Raw genomic sequence first — 21334 nt, 5'->3', positions numbered from 1 at the left:
GAGTTAAAGGGTCACAGCATTAAGAAGCTTTAGCATAACAGTAGTATTTGGTTTTTCCTAGGTCTCTGCCTTTTCTAGTCTCAGGCTCTTGCCCACCTGAGCACTGTCCGGCATGGGTTCCCTCTTGTGGAGTGGGTCTTAAATCCAGTCAGATAGTGGTTGGTTACTCCACAACTTTTGTGCTGCTGTTGCACCAGCATGTCCTGCAGATAGGTCAGCATTGATGGAAGGGTTTGTAGCTACGTTGGTGTTTAACTGCCTCCTCTGATATGCAGAATACCTTTTAGTATCATGGACACTTATCAGTAGGGGTGAAGCCTGGCCCATTTTCTTTAATGAGTATTTGTATTTTTAATCCTTGGCTTTGAATTCTTTATATATTCTTAGTATTAGTCCTCTGTCAGATGTATGACTAGCATAAGTTCTCTCCCATTCTGTGGGTTTCCTCTTCATTTGTTTAATTGTTTCTTTAGCTATACAGAGGCTTTTTAGTTTTATGTGGTCCTACTTGTCAACTGTGAACCTTGATAAATTCCTATTCAGAAAATTCTTTCCTACCCTGTGTCCTGTAGGGTACCATCTTTGTTTTCTTCTGTCACTTTCACGTTGAGGTTATTTATCTATTTGGATTTAGTTTTGTGAAAAGCAGTAGATAACAGCATTGTAATGCATGTGATCATCTTGTTTTCCTAGTACCATTTGCTGAAGATGTTACCTTTTCTCCAGTGTATATTTTGGCATCTTTGTCAAATATTAGATGCATAAAGTTACACAAACTCATGTTTGGGTCTTCTATTTTGTTTCAGGGGTTTACCTGTCAGTTTGTATGCCAATACCACACTGTTTTTATTAGTATGGCTCTGTAATGTATCTTGAAATCTGGAATGGTCAGCCTTCTAATAACTGTTCCTTTGGCTGAGGATTGATTTGGCTATAGAGGATCTTTCATGGTTCTAGATTAATTTTAGAGGGTTTTTTTCCTATTTCTGTGAGAATGAGATGGGAATTTGATTGGGATTGAATTGAATATATAAATAGTTATTGGTAGAAGGGTCGTTTTTTACAACATTCTTCCAGCGTCTTCCCTTATCAGCTTTTACCTCTTCCCTTGCCCTTTATATAAAATTTTTATTGTATAGATCCTTCACCTTCTTGGTTAAGTTTATCCCTACATATTTTATTTTCTTTGGGAATTGTAGCTAGAGTTTTTCTGGCTGGCCCATGGTCAGGACAAATCTCTCTCATCCGCCAGCCCTGTAGCCGCTCAGATCCAACCAAGTAAACACATGGAGACTTATGTTATTTACAAACTGTATGGCTGTGGCAGACTTCTTGCTAACTATTCTTATATCTTAAATTAACCCATTTCTATTAATCTACAAGTTGCCACATGGTTTGTGGCTTACCAGTACCTTACATCTCGCTTTTCATAGTGGCGACCGACAGTGTCTCTCTGCCTCAGCCTTCTACTTCCCAGAATTCTCCTCTCAGCCTATACTTCCTGCCTGGCTACTGGCCAATCAGTGTTTTATTTATTAATCAATCATAGCAACATATTTAACATTACAGAACATCCCACAGCAGGGGATATTGTGAATGAGAATATGTCCACTGTCTCTTTCTTTACGTGTTTGTTATTGGTATATAGAAAAGCTATTGATATTTGTAAGTTAATTCTGTACCCTGCCACTTCGCTGAAATTGTTCATCATTTCTAGAAGTTTTCTGGTGAAATTGTTTGGATTTCTTACATATAATATAATATCAAATCTACAAATAGGGATAGCTTGACTTATTTTCCTGTTTGTATTTGTTTAATTTTCTTTTCTTGCTTTATTGATCCATCTAGTGTTTTGAGCACAGTAGTGAGAAGGAGTAGGTACAGGGGACAACTTGTCTGCTTCCTAGTTTCTATGGGATTGCTTCAAGTTTTCTTCAAGTTGGAATGATGTTGAGATCTGTTCCCCTCTAGTCCTACTCCCATTGAATTTTGTCCAAGGCCTCTTCTGCATCTGTTGAGATGACCATATGATTTTTTTTCTAAATCTATTTATGTGATTTATTACATTTATTGACTTGCATTTGTTGAACCATGATAAGATAAAAAGGTAGATTATTGAATCTACTTTAAAAAAGCAACTACTAGTTTTAAATATTTACATTGGATTGAATTTTTGTATATTGTATACAAATTATGTATATTGATACAAATTTGAGATTAATTTTGTTAGAAAATAGTATACATATATTTCTAATCTTGTTCAAGGTACATTTAACAATGTAATGCAAATTGCTAGTCCTTGAAAGTTATTATTACCAATTAATTAGGATATAAGAAATGCAAGTTAATAGTCATTACAATCAAACTTATAGTCATATTAAGTATGTTTTCAAGGTCAAACAGAAATATATTTTAGATATACAGGTCATTTTCCAACACTTCAGAGCTCTACAGAGTATGGCATTTAAGATATTTTAATAACATAGATTCTTTTTGTATGACCATGAGACATGTCTGCTCCTGGTAGCACCAATCAATCTACTTCAGAGAAGATAATGGACACTGAAGAAACTCCATATGGAGTTTACTTTCTTTGTGGCAAAAGTTAGCCACTGGGTAAGAAAGTGCCCTTATATTGACCGCTGACAAAATGGATAAGCAGGACACAAAAGAAAGGACTGTTAGATCTTGCTAAGAAAAAATAGGACAGCTTTTCAGAAAATCCTGCCTCACAGAAAAGTCTGTCAGGTATGCTAGACCTGTAGGCTGAAGATGGATGCCCCAATGTTGCAGCGTAACCGTGGGTGACTGCCCAAGAAGCCAGTTGTTTCTGTCATTTTTCACATTTTTTTGGAAGTTGTTTGTTTGTACTTCTTGCTTCCTCAGTTAATATTATTTCCTCAAGTCTTTGAGGAGGCTGAAGATTAGATAGTTATAGTTTTCCTTGTTAACAAATTCAGAAAAAAAAAAAACTCACTTAAGAGGAGTAAAGTGTATAAGTTTGAAAGACATCAAAGGATAGTTTTGGGTTGGTAATTCAAATTAGGATAGAAGGTGAATTAGATACAATCCTTTGGATTCACAAAGATAGGATAGATAATGAAGTATTTTCTCTGAATTTGTCAAATGTAAATGGAATAGACATTGTTGATGTATTTATTGCCTGTATATATTGTATATACTTATTGTACTTATTGTATATAGTTTTTCTTATATTAGTCATAGCCTTTTACTATTTTAGACAAAAAAGGGGAAATGGGATGATATGTTGTATACCGCAATAAAGCTTACTTGGGGATCAGAGAACAGAGCCAGCCACTAAATTAGATATAGAGGTCAGGCAGTGGTGACACACACCTTTAATCCTATCACTCAGAAGGCAGAGATCCATCTGGATCTCTGTGAGTTCAAGGCACACTGGACTATATGAGAGAAACAGAACCAGGCAGTGGTGACACACACCTTTAATCTCAGGAAGTAATATGGCATGACACAGCAAGGTATATACGGTGTAAGGAAACAGGAACTCCCTCTCTTTAGACTGAGGATTTCATAGAGCTAAGAACTTGTGTCTGGCTTGCTCTGCTTCTCTGATCTTTCAGCTTTTACCCCAATACCTGGCTCTGGGTTTTTTATTATAAGATCTTTTAAGATTCATGTTACAGAACCATCCCTATAGCTTCATAATGCCAACTTGGTCATGTAGATATTCTTTTAAATAATGTCTGTATTCATTTTAGAAGTATTTTATTGAGGACTTTTGAATCTCTGTTCATCAGGCCTGTAGTGTTCTTTGTTGTTTCTTTACCTAAACTTGGTACCAAAGTAATCTTCCTACATGGAAAGAATTTGGGATAGCCCCTTCTATTTCTGCTTTTGAATACTTTTAGAAGGATTGACTGTTGCTCTTCTTTAAAAATCTGGTAGAAATCTGGGCCTAGACATTTTTAAGTCAGAAAAGTTTTTTTAAATTATGATTTCAATATCCCCATTTTTATGGGTCTGTTTATGTTGTTGATCCCTTCTTGGTTTAGCTTTGCTAGTTTGACTGAATCTAGAAATTTGCCCATTTTCTTTACATTTCCAACTTAATGGAGTACAGTTTTTGGTTTTTTTTTTGGACATTCACTTATTATTTTTTGAATTTTTTGATGTCTTTTATAATGATTCCTGACTGTTAATTTGGGTCATCTTTCTTTCAATTAGTTGGGCCAGTGGTCTGTCATTCTTGTTTTTCTTTGAGAAAAACCTGCTCTTAGGTTTGTTGGTTCTTTATATTGTTTCTTATTCATTACTTTCTGCTGTGGTTTTTAATTATTTATTGACATCTAGTGGGTTTAGACTTGGTTTGTTCTTGGCTTTCCAAATTTTGAGCTGTATCATCAAGTCACTTGTTTTCTTTCTGATTTTTTAAGAAGTGTAGGCACTTAAAACTATAAATTTCCCTCTTAGGACTGCTTTGAATGGGTCCTGGAAGTTGTGTTGTTTTGTGTTTTCATTCTCATTTAGTTCCAGGATTTTTTTTTTCTTTCTTGATTTGTGCTTTGACCCATTCAGTAATTAGTTGTTTAATCTTCATTAGTTTGTGTACTTACTAGAGATTTGTTTTCTACCAATTTTGAGGTTGGTTGCATTATGGTCAGATATGAATTTTTAAGATTTGTCTTGTGTCCCAGGATATAGTCTACTTTAGAGTATTTCTATGGGCAGTAGAGTAGAATGTACATTCTTTCATGTTTGGGTTGAATATTCTATAGTTAGGTTAGGTCCATTTGATGTGAGACATTTAATTTTTTATTTGTTTGATTTTTTTTTTTTTAAGATAACCTGTCGACTGGAGAAAGTAGAGAATTGAAATCACATACCACCAATTGTTTAATGTTGTCTTTAATTCCAGCAGTATACTCCTTTAGAAGTTGAGTACAACAGAGTTTAGTGCACATATTTAGTATATTAATGTCTTGTTTAATTGTTTCCTTGATTATAATGAAGTGCTCTTTATCTCTTCTGATTTGTTTAAAGTCTATTCTGTTAGCTGTTAGGATAATAATACCTGCTTGTTTCCCCGTCCCATTTGGTTGCAGAACTTTTTTCCATCTTTCATTTTAAGATGATGTGTATCTTTAAAGCTAAAATGAGATTTTTATAGACAATAGAAAGATAGATTTTTCTTAATGCATTCAGCCAATGTGTTTCTTTTCATTGGGAATTAAAGCAGTTGATAAATTTAATATTATTAAAAGGTATGAGTTGATGACAGGTGGGTTTTTTCAGTTCTTGTATTTAGTTCTACTTTGTGTTTCAGTAATTACAGCTTCATTTGTTCTCTTTCTACAGCCCCTGGGCTGTGCTTACTCCTCTCTTTGGTCTCAAGTATTGCTTCCAGTCTTCTTCTTAGGGTCAGTCTCCTGGATATGAATCCCTTCAGCCTGTTTGTATCATGGAAAGGTTTTCTTTCTTTAACTATGGTGGGTAGCTTTGCTGGGTACGGTAGTCTAGGTTGATATCCATAGTCTATTAGAAATTGGCGTGCACTGCTCCGTGGTATTTTGAATTTCAGTGTTTCCACTGAGAGATCAGCTATTATTTGGGTGAGTTTTCCTTTATGTGTGACTTGTGTTTTTTATTATAAAATATCCTCTTTTTCTATTTCACTTGTCTTTTGACTATTGGTACTTCAGCTGTCTTTGGTTAGTGTTTGCATTTTATCTTTTTCTGTTCTTTTATTTCTACTCCATGTCTTCAAGTATGTGTCTGAGTCTTACTTTTCATTCAGTGTAACAACCTCTGTTTTATTAGACTCTTTTGATCATTATTACTTAATGTAAATATTAATATAATTAGATTTAACTGCTATTTTTTTTTATCACATCTTTCTTTTTTTTTAGTACCCCCCCTTCTTTTCATGCATCTTCTGAATTAAGGATTTTTGGGGGTGTTCCAGTTTATCTTCTCTCCTATCAAGTACACAGCCATTTTTTGTTTCCCTGTGTATACATTTGTGTTCTTGGGTCTATGATCCATGTCTGTAAGTTATGACCATCTTATTTCAAATGTTTCTGTTTCCTAAATTTAATTTAATAATGTGATAATAGCTTGGATTCCTTCCTCCTATAGTATATATATTTGTTATTTCATCTTATTTCTCTAAGTAATAATATAGGGAAGAAAAAGAAAACTAAACATTGACCCAACCAAAAAAAACAAGCAATAAAATAAAAGAATTAGCAATTATTTTTTAGTAAATGTAAATAATATCAACTTATTAATTTATATATACAAACTAGATTTAAAAAGAAGATTTAATAATTTCTTGTTTTCAAGAAATTTAGTTCACTGGTAAAGGCACTCACAAACTGAAAGTCTAAAACTGGAAGGAAATTTATCAGGCCAACAGTAGCTAAAAGCAAATGTGCAGTTATTCTGTCCACAATAGACTCAAAACCAAGTTAGAAGAGATAAAGATGTTCAATACATATTAATAAAGAGTAAAAAACATCAAGACACAACAGTTCTAAATATATATGCATCAAATGTTGGTGCTTATCATTTTCTAAACAAACACTAATGGATATCAAATGTCACATAAGTCTTGGTATAATAATAGTTGATTACTTGAACATATTAAGACATTCAAACTAAAAATAAACAAAAACTTTAAACTACACCTTTAGATAAAAGGTATATCCTATGCAGCATATTGAGACTATACATTCAACCAATGCAGCTTATAGAGAATGTACATTCATCATATGCAACATGTAGAGAATACACATTCATCCCACATAGCACATAGAGAATATATATTCATCTCCTGTAGCATATGGATAATATAAATGTATATCATCTCAGCAGCCCATGGGACCTTCTCCAAAGACAGTACCTTCTAGGCCAGGGGCAAACAGTACCAAGTACACAACATCAAACAGCCTCTTGTGTTTCATCGGATAATAGTGGATGAAAACTAGATGTCAGTAGCAAGAAAAACTATAAAAAAACTGCTGAAATGGAAGACTCACAGTACATTATTTTAAAATAATTTAAATTTTTTTCTTTTCTCCAAAGATATATTTTGTATCATGTATACGAGTGTTTAGCATACTGTGTATCATGTACATGCAGATACACATGGACAAGAGGGTGTTAGCTCATCTGAACCTGGAATTACAGATGGTTTTGAGCTACTGTGTGGTGCTAGGAACCAAACTCAGGTCCTTTGTTAGAGCAGCAAGTTCTCTTAACCACTTAGCCAGCTCTCTAGCCCCTGACAGCACATTACTGAATGATCCTTGATTTGTTAAAGAAATGAGGAAAGAAATTAAAATACTCATTGAATCAAGTGAAAATTAAAGTATATCTTACCAGAGTCTTTGGGATAAAGCAAAATCATTATACTATGAAAATTTATAGCTAGCAGTGCTTTTACATTGAAAAATCAGAGGAATTTAAAATAACCTAATGATGTACCAAGAACCAGCCAAACCCAAAAGCATTGGTCTTCAAGATATAATAACAGGACATAAATTAATGATATGGAAACTGAAAGAACAATACATAGACTTAAAGAGTTCTTTGATAAAAAATAAACAAATTAGACAAATTTTTTTCAGTGTGACCAAAACAAGAGATAATACCCAAACTAATAAAATTAGAAATGGAAAAGTAGACATTACAACAGATTCCATTGAAAACCAGAGGATAGAGAATACTTTGACAACTTCTATTTAGAAAAAAAAAAAAAAGATAACTCTATGGTTAAAGAGTACTTGCTCCTCTTCCAGAGGACCTAGGTTCAATTCCAACAGCTACACATGTCACAACCCAACAAGTTTCAACCATCTGTCACTCTACTTTCTGGGGATCTGATGCCCTCTTCTGGCCTCTGCAGCACCAGTCACACATATTTGACACTTATACATTCAGGCAAAACACCCATACATACACATAAAATAATAACAATTTTCAAATTAAATGAAGACAAGTATGTGTGAATTGAAAAGAAATGGGTAAATTTATAAGATTTACAAAAACAAAAAGTATATAAACAATTAAACATCCATAATGACAATGAGATTGATGTTTTAGTAGTTTTTTAGAATAAGGCATGGTTCCTCACACTTGCAATCCTATAATTGGGAGACTGAGACAGGAGAATTGCCATGAGTTGGTGGCCAGCCTGGGCTACAGTATAAAACCCTGTCTATTGCTGTGATGAGACATCATAACCAATTTATAGAAGAAAATATTTAATGGGGGACTTGCTTACAGATTTAGAGACAACTTCTATTAAAACAAAAACAAAAACCTCAGGGCAGGACCCAGAAACTCCAACCTACACTTGGGAGTCAGAGAGATGGCTCAGTGTTTAGGAGGACTGGTTCCTCTTCAATAGGACCCGGGGTTCAATTCCCAACAGCCATATGTCATATGTCATAACCCAGCATGTCCCAAAAGTCACATTATTATTGTGGTGGGGAGCATGGTAGCTGACAAGCAGGTATGGTGCTGGGGAAGTAGCTGAGAGCTACATCCTGATATGCAGGTAGTAGGCAGAGAGAGAGAGAGAGAGAGAGAGAGAGAGAGAGAGAGAGAGAGAGAGAGAGAAGGAAAGAAAGAAAGAAAGAAAGAAAGAAAGAAAGAAAGAAAGAGAGGCTGGGCTAGTTGTGGGCTTTTGAAACCTCAAAGCCCCACTCCTACTGATACACCTCCTCCAACAATGCCACACCTCCTAATCCTTCCCAATACTCACTAGGTAACTAAGCATTCAAATATATGAGCCTATGGGAGCCATTGTCATTAAAACCGCCACACTATCTCAAAAACCATTTCCCAACAAAAAGTCTCATGGCCTGTCAAACTCACTTTAAGGTGCTAACATTAAAGTTCTTCAAACTGTACAAGAGAATACAGTAGATGGCACCTTAATAGACTCATGCTAACCAATGTTATCCTGATATCAAAACTAGATAAAGGTACAACAAAACAAACAATCAAAAGTTAAGTCCTATATCCCTAATGAACACTGTCTTAATATGTTTTCTATTTTTATGATAAATACCATGTTCAAAAGCAATTTATGGAGGAAAGGGTTTATTTCATCTTACTCATATAGTTATTATAAAGGGAAGTCAGGGCAGGAATTCAAGGCAGGAACTGAAGCAGGGACCAGGGAGGAGTGTTGCTGACTGCTTTGCTACCATGTCTTACTCTGCTTTTTTCTTAAACAACTCAGCACCACCTATCCAGCATGAGTATCCCCACCCACAGTGGGCTGGGCTCTCCCATGTCAATCATGAGCCAAAAACCAACCAACCAAACAAACAAAAAACAAAAAACCACCTACAGACATGCTCATGGCCAGTTTGACAGAGGAAATTCCTCTCCTTAGATTACCTTTAAGTATGTCTAGGTTTATGTCAACTTGACAAAAACTACCTGGACAAGCACAGATGTCAAGATCTTAGTAAAATAATGACTGAACTCAAGAACATGTTAAAAAATCATACACTAAGAACTATCAGTTTTGTTTCAGGAATGCAAGAGTGGTTCAGCGTAGGTAAATCAATGCAACACATAATTGGGCTTCAAAACAGAAATCACAAGATTATCTCAATGATTACATATGAAGGTGTTGACAAAGCTTCTTATCCCTTCCAGCCAAAAGCCTGGAGAAAATAGGAATTGAAGGACCATATCTCAACATCATAAAAGTTATCTATGTAAATCTATAGTCAACGTTACACTGAATGAAAAAAAACACTGAAAATACATAAAGAACAATTTTACATTCTTGTTCAATGTAGTGCTCACAGTCTTAACTAGAGAAATAAGACAAGAAGTGAAGAGGATACAAAGGAAAGGAATTTACATTTCTCTATGAGTACTGTTTTTTTTTTTTAATGAAAATGTGGTTACATATACAGATGCAATTTTATTAGCTCTAAGAAAAATAATACTATCCCATTTCCAGAAAAATGGATGGAACTATAGATTATCATATTAAAATGGAAAATAAATCAGACTTAAATGAATAGTGTGTATTTGGTCTCATATGTACACCATATATATATGAATGAATGAATGTGATGCATATGTGTATCTATCTACACACACACACACACACACACACACACACACACACACACACACACGAGACAGGGAAGTAGAAAGGGAACTGGAGAGGGAAAGCTAGAGGTCTAAAGTGGGGTGGGGGGAGGAACAAGAGGACAATGGGAAACACAGATACAAGGTGATAATCCAGAATATGATCAGAACATGGTGGTCATATCAGGGAAGTTAGCCTCTTAAGAAGTGTGATGTGTCTTCACTGTATTGGTGGGTTCCTTTCCTCTGAGGAAGCCCTTTAGTGTGATGGAGCCCTGCTTTCCATTGCTGCTGGTCTTATCTCTGCTGTTAGGGTCCTGTCCAAGAGATCTTCCTTAGACCAGTGTCCCGGACCTTGCCCTGTTTCCTTGTAGTACCTTTGCAGCTTAAGATCCAAATTGACATCACATCTGTTTTGAGCAGAGTATGTCGAGCATGGTAAAGACACAGACCCTGCTTTGCTCTTTTGCATGTAGGGTCCCAGTTCTCCTACATCTTTTATTGGAGAGACATCCCACCCCCATTGTGTGTTCTTAGGGCTTCTTTCAAAATTAGTTGCCCGGGACTGTGGTGCAGTTCAGTGATGGAGCATTTGATTAGCACTTAGGGTACCCTGGCTTTGATCGCAGCACAACACTACCACCCCAAGCAAAAGGTAAAAGAAACAAAGTTTGCTGTGACGTGGTTTAATTTGGGGTTCTCTCCGTCGACATTTGTGTCTGTTTTTCATGCCCATGCCATGCTGTACCTATAGTTTTATAGCATAATCTGAAGTCAGGTAGTGAAACGCCACACCTTTGTTCTTCAGGTTGAAGTTTTTTGTTTGGTTTTGGTTTTGGCTATTTGAGGTGTTTTCTTGTATACCAATTGAAATTTTTTTCCTATTTCTGTGAAAAAGTTATATTTAAACTTTCCTAGGAATTACAGTGAATCTGAGATCACTTTACTTTAGGTAATATGGACATTTTAACAATATTGATAGTTCCAGCCCTGAATGTGAGATATCTTTCAGTCTGTTTTCATCTTTACAGCTTTTTCATCTGTGATTTATATTGTACATATTTTTACTTCCTGACTAAACTTGTATTTTTAAGGTTTTGTAAACTAGTGTTTTCTTAATTTTTCTTTTTCTTGGTTTGTTGTTGGCATATAGATAATGTTACTGATTTTTATATATTGAAACATTACTGAATTTATTTGTTCTAATAGCATTTTGGTGGACTTAGGTTTTCTATGTATAAAATTACGTCATCTGTCAGCTGAGACTATTTTATGTTTTCCTTTCCTGAATTAACACATTTTATTTCCTTGTCTTGCTTAATGGCCTGGCTAGGACTTTTTTTTTTTTTTTTTTTTTTTCTTTCAAGACAGGGTTTCTCCGTGTAGTTTTGGTGCCTGTCCTGGATCTCACTCTGTAGACCAGGCTGGCCTCAAACTCACAGAGATCCACCTGGCTCTGCCTCCCGAGTGCTGGGATAAAGGGCATGCGCCGCCGCCGCCACCACCACCACCGGGCCCCGGCTAGGACTTTTAGTACAGTATTGAATCAAAGTATTCATCCATGCCTTATTCCTTACCTTAGACGAGGAAGCTTTCTGGCTGGTGGTTGGTTGACTCTGACCTTTGTTGTGCTGAGAAACAATCCTACCACATCTCCTCACCGCCTCTTCTTTTTAATCATGAGGACATGTTGGATTTTCTGCATCTGCTATTAGCATGTAGGTTCTGTCCTTCATTCTGTTAATGAAGTATTTCACATGTGTTGATTTACATTTACTGAACAATTCTGACATGGAGTGGAGCATGCTAAGCTTTTTTAGTGTGCTGTTGAACTAAGTTTACTATTATTTCATTGAGGATTTCTGTGCTGGTGTTCACATGGATATTTGTCTGTTGTTTTCAGTTAGTGCTCACGTCTGTTTTATCATACAAAGGATGACCTCATAAAACAAGCCTGCAAAGTTTCTTTTTAATTATTTGGAATAGTTTGAGAAGGGTTGGCATTATTTCTTCAGTTGTTACAGAATTCAATTTCTGGGCTTTTTAATGAGATACTTTTGTATTACTAATTCAACTTCTTTTATTGATGCTCAAATTTCCTATTCCTAATTTTGACTTAATAATATGTTTCTTGGAGTTCTTAAATTTCTTCTCAAATATCAAAATCGTGGTTTTAGAATTGCTCCTATTATTGTACCAACCCTTTCGCTTCTGTGCTCTCAGTTGTAATTTTTGTTTGTTTTGTTTGTTTTGTTTTTTGAGACAGGGTTTCTTTGTGTAGCTTTGCGCCTGTCCTGGAACTCACCATGTAGACCAGGCTGGCCTCGAACTCACAGAGATCCACCTGGCTCTGCCTCCCAAGTGCTGGGATTACAGGCGTGCACCACCACCGCCTGGCTAATTTTTTATTTCTTAATTTATTCAAATCTCTTTTTCTTACTCCAGCAATAGGTTTGTTGATTTTTGTCTTTTCAGAACAATCCACTTTCAGCTGTCATTCTGTTCTGCTGTCTTTCTCCCAGATTTAATTTATTTCTGCTCTTATATTTGTTACTTTCTTCTCTTCAATTTGGGTTTAAGTTGCTCTTTTGCTAGTTCCTACTGAGTGTTAGGATTTAGGCGTGTGCCACTGTGCCTGACTGGGGGCAGTTCTTAAGAAGAGGAATTGTGTTTTCTGACATAAGCTTATGTATAGGAAGGGCTTGGGTAAGTAAGAAGAGAGGGAGGTTAAACTTCATTGGGTTTTGGCCAATTTACCTCAGCATCTGACACATAGTAAGCATTTTTGGCAGTCTCCTACATGTGTGCATGTGATACATTCTCAGCACACTAACTGTCCTCTCTCTGGTCCTCTGCCCCCTGCCAGGCACAAGTGCCATTCTTGCTTTTGTGTCTTGTTTCATCTGTTAAACAATATTTTATTAGTTCTTTGAGGACTTCATACAATGAATTTTGAGCATATTCACACACATACACACACACACACACACATACACACACACACACACACACACACACACACACACACACACACACACACACACATACACACACACACACACAAATCCTTCTTTTTGTTTCACTTTTATGACCCCCAGGTTTAACCATGAACCACCTCTCCCAATGTGGGCATGGGTGTGGAGCTAGCCTCCAGGACATAGAGGATGTCTTCTTTGTTGCCTTCTTTCTGCCCTTTCTCCTTAATGTCCCTTGAGCCTTGGAGGGCTAATGTTGATGTCCCATATGGAGTTGAGTAATCAACAGTAACTTAGTATCTGTTGTAATATTTCCCCTTTTCATCTCAAGTTTTATTATTATGGATCCTCTTACTTTCGTTAATTTGGCTAAGGGATTGATAATTATGTTTTTATTTTCTTTGTATTGTGTTTTTTATTCTGTTGTATTGTTTCTATTTCATTAACATTTGCATTTGTCTTAATTATTTCTCCCTGTCTACTGCTTTTATGTTTGTTCTGGTTTCTGGTTTCCCCAAGGGGCTTAAAGTGTACCATGAAGTTATTTATTTGAACTTTCTGATTTTTTGTTTGTTTGTTTGTTTGGACACTTACATCTTTCCTCTTAGGACTGGTTTCATTATATACCAAGGATTTTTATATGTTTTGTTTACATTTTCATTCAAATCTAGGAATTTTAAATTTCCTTCTTCATTTCTTCAGTGGCTCATTCATCCTTCAGCAGTACATTGTGTAATTTCAGTGAGTTTCTATAGTTTCTCTTGCTGTTTATTTCTACCATTCCATTGTGGTAAAATAGAATACTGGGGCTATTGAAACTTACTTTGTGGCCTAATTTATGAACTATTTTACATAAAGTTCTGTGGGCTGCTGAGAAGAAAGTATAGTCTTTTGTTTGGGCAGAATGTTCTGTAGGTATCTGTTAGGTCCAGTTGATTTGTGGTGTCGTTAAACTCCATTGTTTCTCTAATTTTTATCGAGATGACCTATCTGTGGAAGAAGAATATTGAAGTCATCCACTGTTGCTGTTTTGCCATTAATATGTGACCTTGCATCTGGTTACATTTGTTTTTATGAAATTGGTTTTACCTCTGTTTGGTACCTACATGTTTAGAGTTGAAGTGTCTTCTGATGGATTGTTCCCTTGATATGACGTGACTTTCTTTATCACTTATGTCTTGTTTGGCCTCGAGTGTGTTTTTCCAGTTAGAATTAGTCATACCTACTTGTTTCCTAGTTCCACTTGCTGGAGTGCTTTTCCCATCTCTTTACTCGAAAGTGGTGGCATCTTTGATAATGAGTGTGCTTCTTGAAGGGAGCATTCTGTGGTTTCTGGGTATCCTTTCTCATTAAGCTGTATAGCAAGTGCTCTGCCCACTTAGCTATCTCCAAGCCCTTCATAAACCTTTTATTGGTGAAATTTAAAATTTCATCAATTGGACAGGCGGCGGCGCATGCACGCCTTTAATCCCAGCACTTGGGAGGCAGAGGCAGGTGGATCTCTGTGAGTTCAAGGCCAGCCTGGTCTCCAAAGCGAGTTCCAGGAAAGCCGCAAAGCTACACAGAGAAACCCTGTCTCGAAAAAAAACAAAAAAATCATAAATTATATACACTGACTTACAATTTTTTCATAATCCAGGTTTACAAATATGAAAAAAATGGAGCTTTCTGGGAGATATTGCAGTGGTGTTCCCTAACCTCCAAATTTATCATAAAGGTTTATTTGTTGGTGCTAATCTACGATGAAACTTTCATATCTTAAAAACCTTTGCAAATACCTTTCTACCTGTATATACCAGTTCTGCCAAATGCCAGTGTGCATCCCTGAGACATGGCTTTCATTGAGTGCATTCACAGGGTGGAAGGCATTTTTAGATTTCTATTAACTGAAAGGCTAGAATGTCTTTAGCATGTCATTACATTGCAAATCATTTCCAGTAGAAGCTCCTTAATTGCGCACCAAATGGATTTTGGAATATGGAAATTTTCTCTACACATGCATACAGGCCTGAAAAACATTGCTGTGGTTTGAAATTAAAATATATTTCTGGGAATTTGTATAGGAATGAAGCTATCACTTTGAAAAACACATCTTTTGACAGTGCAGGCCTGACATGACTTGCAATTCAAACAATTTTAGTTCTCATCAGAATGATTTTATCACAGTATGTTTCACAGAATCAATTTTCCCTTGTAATTTTAGTTTAAAACATTTTCAAGTCTGTAGCTAAAGCTAATTCCACAGCCCTTCAAAGTTCATGAACAGTAGTTGAACACAGATCTTTCAACCATTTAAAAATTTAGGAGCCATTCTTAAGTTGAGGAATGTACCAACACAGGTTAGTCTGGCACATCAGATATACTTTCTGACCCCTGACCTCTAAGATCTTCAGGAACTGTGTTCTGAGTGTATGTGCTTGTGTGCCAAAGCTTTGCAATCAATTATTAACTTTTAGAAACTTAGCCAATGTGTTAACTCCCTGATGTGATGATTCATTGCATATTGTGCATATATCAAAGCATGACATTTTATTTCTTATAAATTCATATAATTCAAAAAATCAGAAATTAGTTTTTTTGATTTACATTTATTTGAATAATATGAAATATCTTTACATAATTATAGGGCATTTATATTTGTTCATTATAGACTGCCAGTTTATATTCTTTTTTCCATTTTTATTGCAGTAGAATTTTTATTCCAGTGACCATTCTGCACACCACAGAACTCTTTCCAGTGACTGTGTTTACTGTGCTTACTCTGTGATTTCCACCACTTTCCCATGTGCCCAGCACTTCTCCCATGGACAGACCTGCCATCCCTTCCCAGAGTGACTCAAGCTTTGCACATATATGCACAGATGTCATTCACATGCTGCTGCTTCCCCAATACAGTTTTCATAAATCCTCAACATGCAGAGCAAAGATAGCTCCCTCCCTTTAGCTCCAGCATGGACAAATAACTGCCATTAAAATCTGTCACAGTTCTTTATAATTCACAATTGGCCTATAATGACCTGTCTCTCTACTAGGTTCAAAAAATTGAGAATGGAATTATAATTCATCTATGTTATTTATAACCTCAGTTTAAAAATGGTAGTATTAATATTAACACATATTTTCTATCTTATAAAAATAAAGTTCTGTGTAATATTCCTTGTATAGAACTTAGTGTAGCTAGGAGGTGGTGGTGCACGCCTTTAATCCCAGCACTCGGGAGACAGAGGCAGGCAGATCTCTTTGAGTTTGAGGCTAGCCTGGTCTACAGAGTGAGTTCCAGGAAAGGCGCAAAGCTACACAGAGAAACCCTGTCTCGGATAAAAAAAAACAAACAAACAAAACTTAGTGTAATATATAGTCAGGCTTTCTTAGAGCTAGTGCAATGACATAAACTGGTAGGTCAGCTATTTGAAAGGCAGAAGAAAAAGGATTATTTGAGCTTAAGAGTTTGAGACCAGCCTGGAACACAGAGAGAGAGGGAGAGAGAGAGGGAGAGAGAGGGGGAGAGAGAGGGAGAGAGAGAGAGACAGAGACAGACAGAGACAGAGAGAGGGAGAGAGAGAGAGAGAGGGAGGGAAGAAGGGAGAGAGAGAGAGAGAGAGAGAGAGAGAGACTTCCTTTGCACTAAATCCTTAAATATACACACACAGGTACAACTAAGTTTTTCATTTTTAATAAAACTGATTGTTGATTATTAGAAACATGCTTTTTGCCTTATGGCTTAAAATTAGTTACAACTATTCTCTAAGAAAAATTAGCTGTAGGATGGCAGTGGTGGCACACGCCTTTAATCCCAGCACTCGGGAGGCAGAGGCAGGTGGATCTCTGTGAGTTCGAGGCCATCCTGGGCTACAGAGTGAGTTCCAAGAAAGGCGCCAAAGCTACACAGAGAAACCCTGTTTCAAAAAAAAAAAAAAGAATTTAAAAAAAAGAAGAAGAAGAAGAAGAAGAAGAAGAAGAAGAAGAAGAAGAAGAAGCTGTTGTGGCCTATGGCAAGATAGAATAGAGCCAGGCAGGGAATCCAGTTAGAGACACAAGGAGAAGAAAGGCGGAGTTGAGGCAGATGCTGTGAGCCACTGCCCAGGAAACAAGATGTAATGGAACATACGTAAAGCCACTGATCACATGGTGATGTATAGATTAATAGAAATGGGATGAGTTGTAATAGCAGTTAATGATAAGCCTGAGCCATAGGCCAAACAGTTTGTAATTAATATAAGGCTCTGTGTGTTTACTTGGGACTGAGTGTCTGCCAGACACAGGAAAACAGAAAAAGAATATTCATTGGCTACATCTGTTTTGTTATCTGAACACTTCTTCCTCTCAGACTCCACTTTGTAACTTTATCAAGATTACTTTGTAATCAGTCTTTGTCTTCTTTGCTTCCAAAGGATATTCACTACCTTGCCCTGGATGTGGGTGAGCTGGCGCTGGCTGGAGTGGCAAGAAGAAGAGCATGTGACATTGACGGCATGTCGGCGTCTTCTGAAGTTGGTAAGAGCTAATGCACCTGGTTAAAGTGCTGTGGTTCGGGGCCTGGAGAGAGCTCAGCTGTTAGGAGCACTGGCTGTTCTTCCAGAGGACCTGAGTTCAATTCCATACCCACATGGAAGCTCACACCTGTCTGTAATCCAGTTCCAGGGGATCTGACACCCTCACACAGACATATATAAAGGCAAAACACAACACACACAAAATAAAACAAAATACTTTTTAAATGTGCTTCGGTTCTAGGGATTCTTAATGTCATTTCTATTGATTATAGGGTATAATTGATTTATTTGAATTATTCTTTGTAGAACACAGTGTATTTAAAAGCAAGAATTACTAATCCTTGAGAAATAGTAGAATACTCTTAAACAAGCTTCAATTTTAAAAGAAATTGATAGATAGTAATAGCCAAGGTCACTGTTTAGCAGAATGTAAAAACACATTGCTCTTTTTTGGTTTTTCAAGACAGGGTTTCTCTGTAGCTTTGGAGCCTGTCCTGGACTAGCTCTGTAGACCAGGCTGGCCTAGAACTCACAGAGATCCACCTGCCTCTGCCTCCCGAGTGCTGGGATTACAGGTGTGCGCCACCACTTCCCGGCCCATTGCTCTTTTTAATTTATTATTATTATTATTATTATTATTATTATTATTATTATTATTATTGTGTGTGTGTGTGTGTGTGTGTGTGTGTGTACCAAAACACGTGTGCAGAGGACAGAAGACAGTTTGTGGGAGTGGATTCTCTCCTTCCACTATGTGGATCCTGGGACTTGAACTCAGACTGTCAGGTCTGGCACCTAGGGCCTTTACCCACTGCAAGATCTTATAGCTCCACATTGCTCTTTTCATGAGATCTGGGGAGAGACGAGTGTATTGTCACCATCAGTACTGTTTGAACCAACACAGAAGCTTTCATAACCATTCACTGATGACACAGATGTGTCACATATTAAAATAATTCTCTCCCTTATCAGGGGATTTCAGGGTTCATGTGTGTGTGTGTTTTTCATAGCTGCTAATGTCACTGTTTAATGTAGTATTCTAAAAATAGACCAAAAGCCAACATTGACTCTTAAAATCCATTTAAACTTTATAATGTAACAAAATAAAAGGTTTTGAATATAGTGTAACAAAACGAAAATACATCTTCATGTACTTTCTGTTTCTAAACCCAGCTTGTCTAATGCGGCCGGCCGAGTGTGCCAGGATTGACAAATGCATATCAAAATTTTTACTCCTTTCAGCTCTTCTGTTGTGGTCTACAGAAAAGACCCACAGCACTGTGGTAGACTTGGTTTCTGTGTATTGTCTGTGTAATTCCTAAACACGGTTTTAGAAGATTCCCACGTTAGAAGTACTTGAAAGTACTATAGTGAGTCTCTTCCCCGAGTCACTTAAGGCTTTGACTTTGTGGTGTTTGCATCCAAAGTCACCACTTCTCAGTTGCTCTTAAATCCCACCATCATCGATTCTAGTCCTAAGGTGTAATTCTAAAGGGGACAAAGGCATAGAACCGGGCCAAACCAGTCAGAGATCCTGACGTTGTCGGGTTTAGGTAGGGGAGACAGAGAGGCATTTTCAATATGAACACAGCCATGTGGTTAGTCCCCATAAAACATAAAATTAACCTTGATAAGAATTCAATGGTAGCAGTAAAGTATCGAATATTTTGTCTCTTCTATTTCTTCTTCTTGGTACTGTGTGATAAATTTATGTTGCTTATTAGTGTGACAAGAAGAGCTAAAATAAATATAAAATAAAAAGGATGATATTCTGTACTTAAAATTATGTTGGAAAACACAAATCCTATAAAGCCAAAATGCAGTTATATGCTCTGTTATAGTAAAGTCATAATGTAAGTTGAGACCATGTAAATTTTGTTGACCTAAATGGAGGATTTGTTCATTTTTGTGCTGCTTGATTATTTTGGGTATTCTTAATCTGTAATCATCTATTGTCTGAGTAATTAATGTGGCAGATTGTGTCATATACAAGAGTAAACCTGGGAAGATTTGTGAGAATGGCTGCTTTGGGTTTTAGAGCACAGCAGGGGAGAGAGCTGAGTTTGGACGCTGGCACATGTCCGCCTGTCAAACAAGACCCTGAGTAAGGAACCGACTCCTCTGTGCCTAGCTTTCCTGTGTTCACCACATTCCTAATAGTACTAGATTATAGCTATAGGTATACATGCATAATTATGTAGTTAGAGGTTATGATTAGCATGGGATTGGGTTAGTTAATTCATGCTTGAACAGTGACGGGCAAAGAATAAGTTTAGTAATGGTTAGCTTGATTAATTAATAGTGCCTTTCAAATTAAAACATGGCATGTGTTTATAGTAAGAAAAAATCTTGAGTGATAAGCTACAACACTTATAAAATACAGGTGTTACTAATGATTTTTTATTATTTTTACACTTTGATTTTTTTCTTATTAAGAGATTTCTATTCGTTTTACATATCAACCAAGGATTCCCCTGGCCTCCCTCCTTCCACCCCTCAGCCTTCCCCCCAACCCACCTCCCCTTCCCACCTCTTCCAAGGCAAAGTCTCCCCTGGGGAGTTAGCAGAGCCTCATGCATTCAGTTAAGGCAAGTCCAATCCCCTCCTACCTGCACTAAGGCTGAGCAAAGTGTCTCAGCATAGGCACTAGGTTCCAGAAAGCCAGCTCATGCACTAAGGACAGGTCCCAGTCCCACTGCCTGGGGGCCCCCTAAACAGTTCAAGCTATTCAACTGTCTCACTTATCCAGAAGGCCTAGTCCAGTTCCATGGGAGCTCCTCAGCTATTGGTTCACAGTTCGTGTGTTTCCACTAGTTTGGCTATTTGGCCCTGTGCTTTTTCCAATCATGGTCTCAATATCTCTTGCTCATATAATCTCTCCTCTCTCTCGTCAATTGGACTCCTGGAGTTCTGCTTGGGACTTGGCCATAGATCTCTGCATCTGCTTCCATCAGTCACTGGATGAGGGTTCTGTCATGAGAGTTAGGGTGTTTGGCCATCCAATCATCAGAGTAGATCAGCTCAGGCACCCTCTTGACCATTGCCAGTAGTCTATAGAAGAGTCATCTTTGTGGGTTCCTGAGGACCTCTCTATCACTCTGCTACATGTGTGTTATGGTCTCTTGTTTGGTTCTAGGAATATTCTTTTAGGTATTAGATGAAGTATTCTCTCTGGAATATTCCCAGGATGCCATTGAACAAAAGATCACAAATCACAGTGCCTTGTTCTGTCTTCACAACCCTGAGTTGTGCTCTAGGCCTGGCTGAACCCACCACTGGGTCCTAAGGCTCCCTTCACCACCACATGTTCATCCTCATCTTGCCTTTCGTTTACCAACATGTTATCACTGCAGTCCCACATCACTGAAAAAAATCATTCAAGCCCTGAGTTTTAGCAAGTTCTCTTCTTCCTAAGATGCCTGTTTGGTTCCCAGAGTCATGGTAAAGGTGTACAGAAATAATACCCAGTAGGTGCCACAAGGGTCAAAGCAAAAGTTGGTTCATAGAGTATCTTGTTCTTAAAACATCAAGAAATCAAATAAATAAATGGGCTTATCAAGTGAACAGAGAGTTCTCAAAACTGCATACAACTGGCCAGTAAACACAGGAGAAATGTTCAGCCTTACTCTAGTCGTCAGGAAGACACTGGTCAAAATTGAGATCCATCTTATTCCAGAAAGAAGGGCAGTTACTGTGAAAAGAAATAACAAGAGCTGGCGAGGATACAGACAAAAGGGAAAACCCACACTGGTGATAGGGAGA

At 37.1% G+C, this 21334-nt stretch overlaps 1 protein-coding gene across 3 annotated transcripts in view; it reads left to right on the top strand.

The window, feature by feature from the left end:
- Window positions 1–21334, top strand: part of LOC118591794 (WD repeat containing planar cell polarity effector) — a 296006-nt gene that overhangs the window by 198360 nt on the left and 76312 nt on the right. For all 3 annotated transcript variants that reach the window (XM_036200167.1, XM_036200168.1, XM_036200169.1), the window contains one exon: window positions 17471–17573. In XM_036200167.1, the coding sequence (XP_036056060.1) occupies window positions 17471–17573 (103 nt within the window). The remainder of the gene's footprint in view (window positions 1–17470; window positions 17574–21334) is intronic.

Source organism: Onychomys torridus, chromosome 10, assembly GCF_903995425.1.
Source record: "Onychomys torridus chromosome 10, mOncTor1.1, whole genome shotgun sequence".
In the NCBI taxonomy this organism is placed as follows: Eukaryota; Metazoa; Chordata; class Mammalia; order Rodentia; family Cricetidae; genus Onychomys; species Onychomys torridus.
This window is presented reverse-complemented; position numbering and strand designations above follow the sequence as displayed.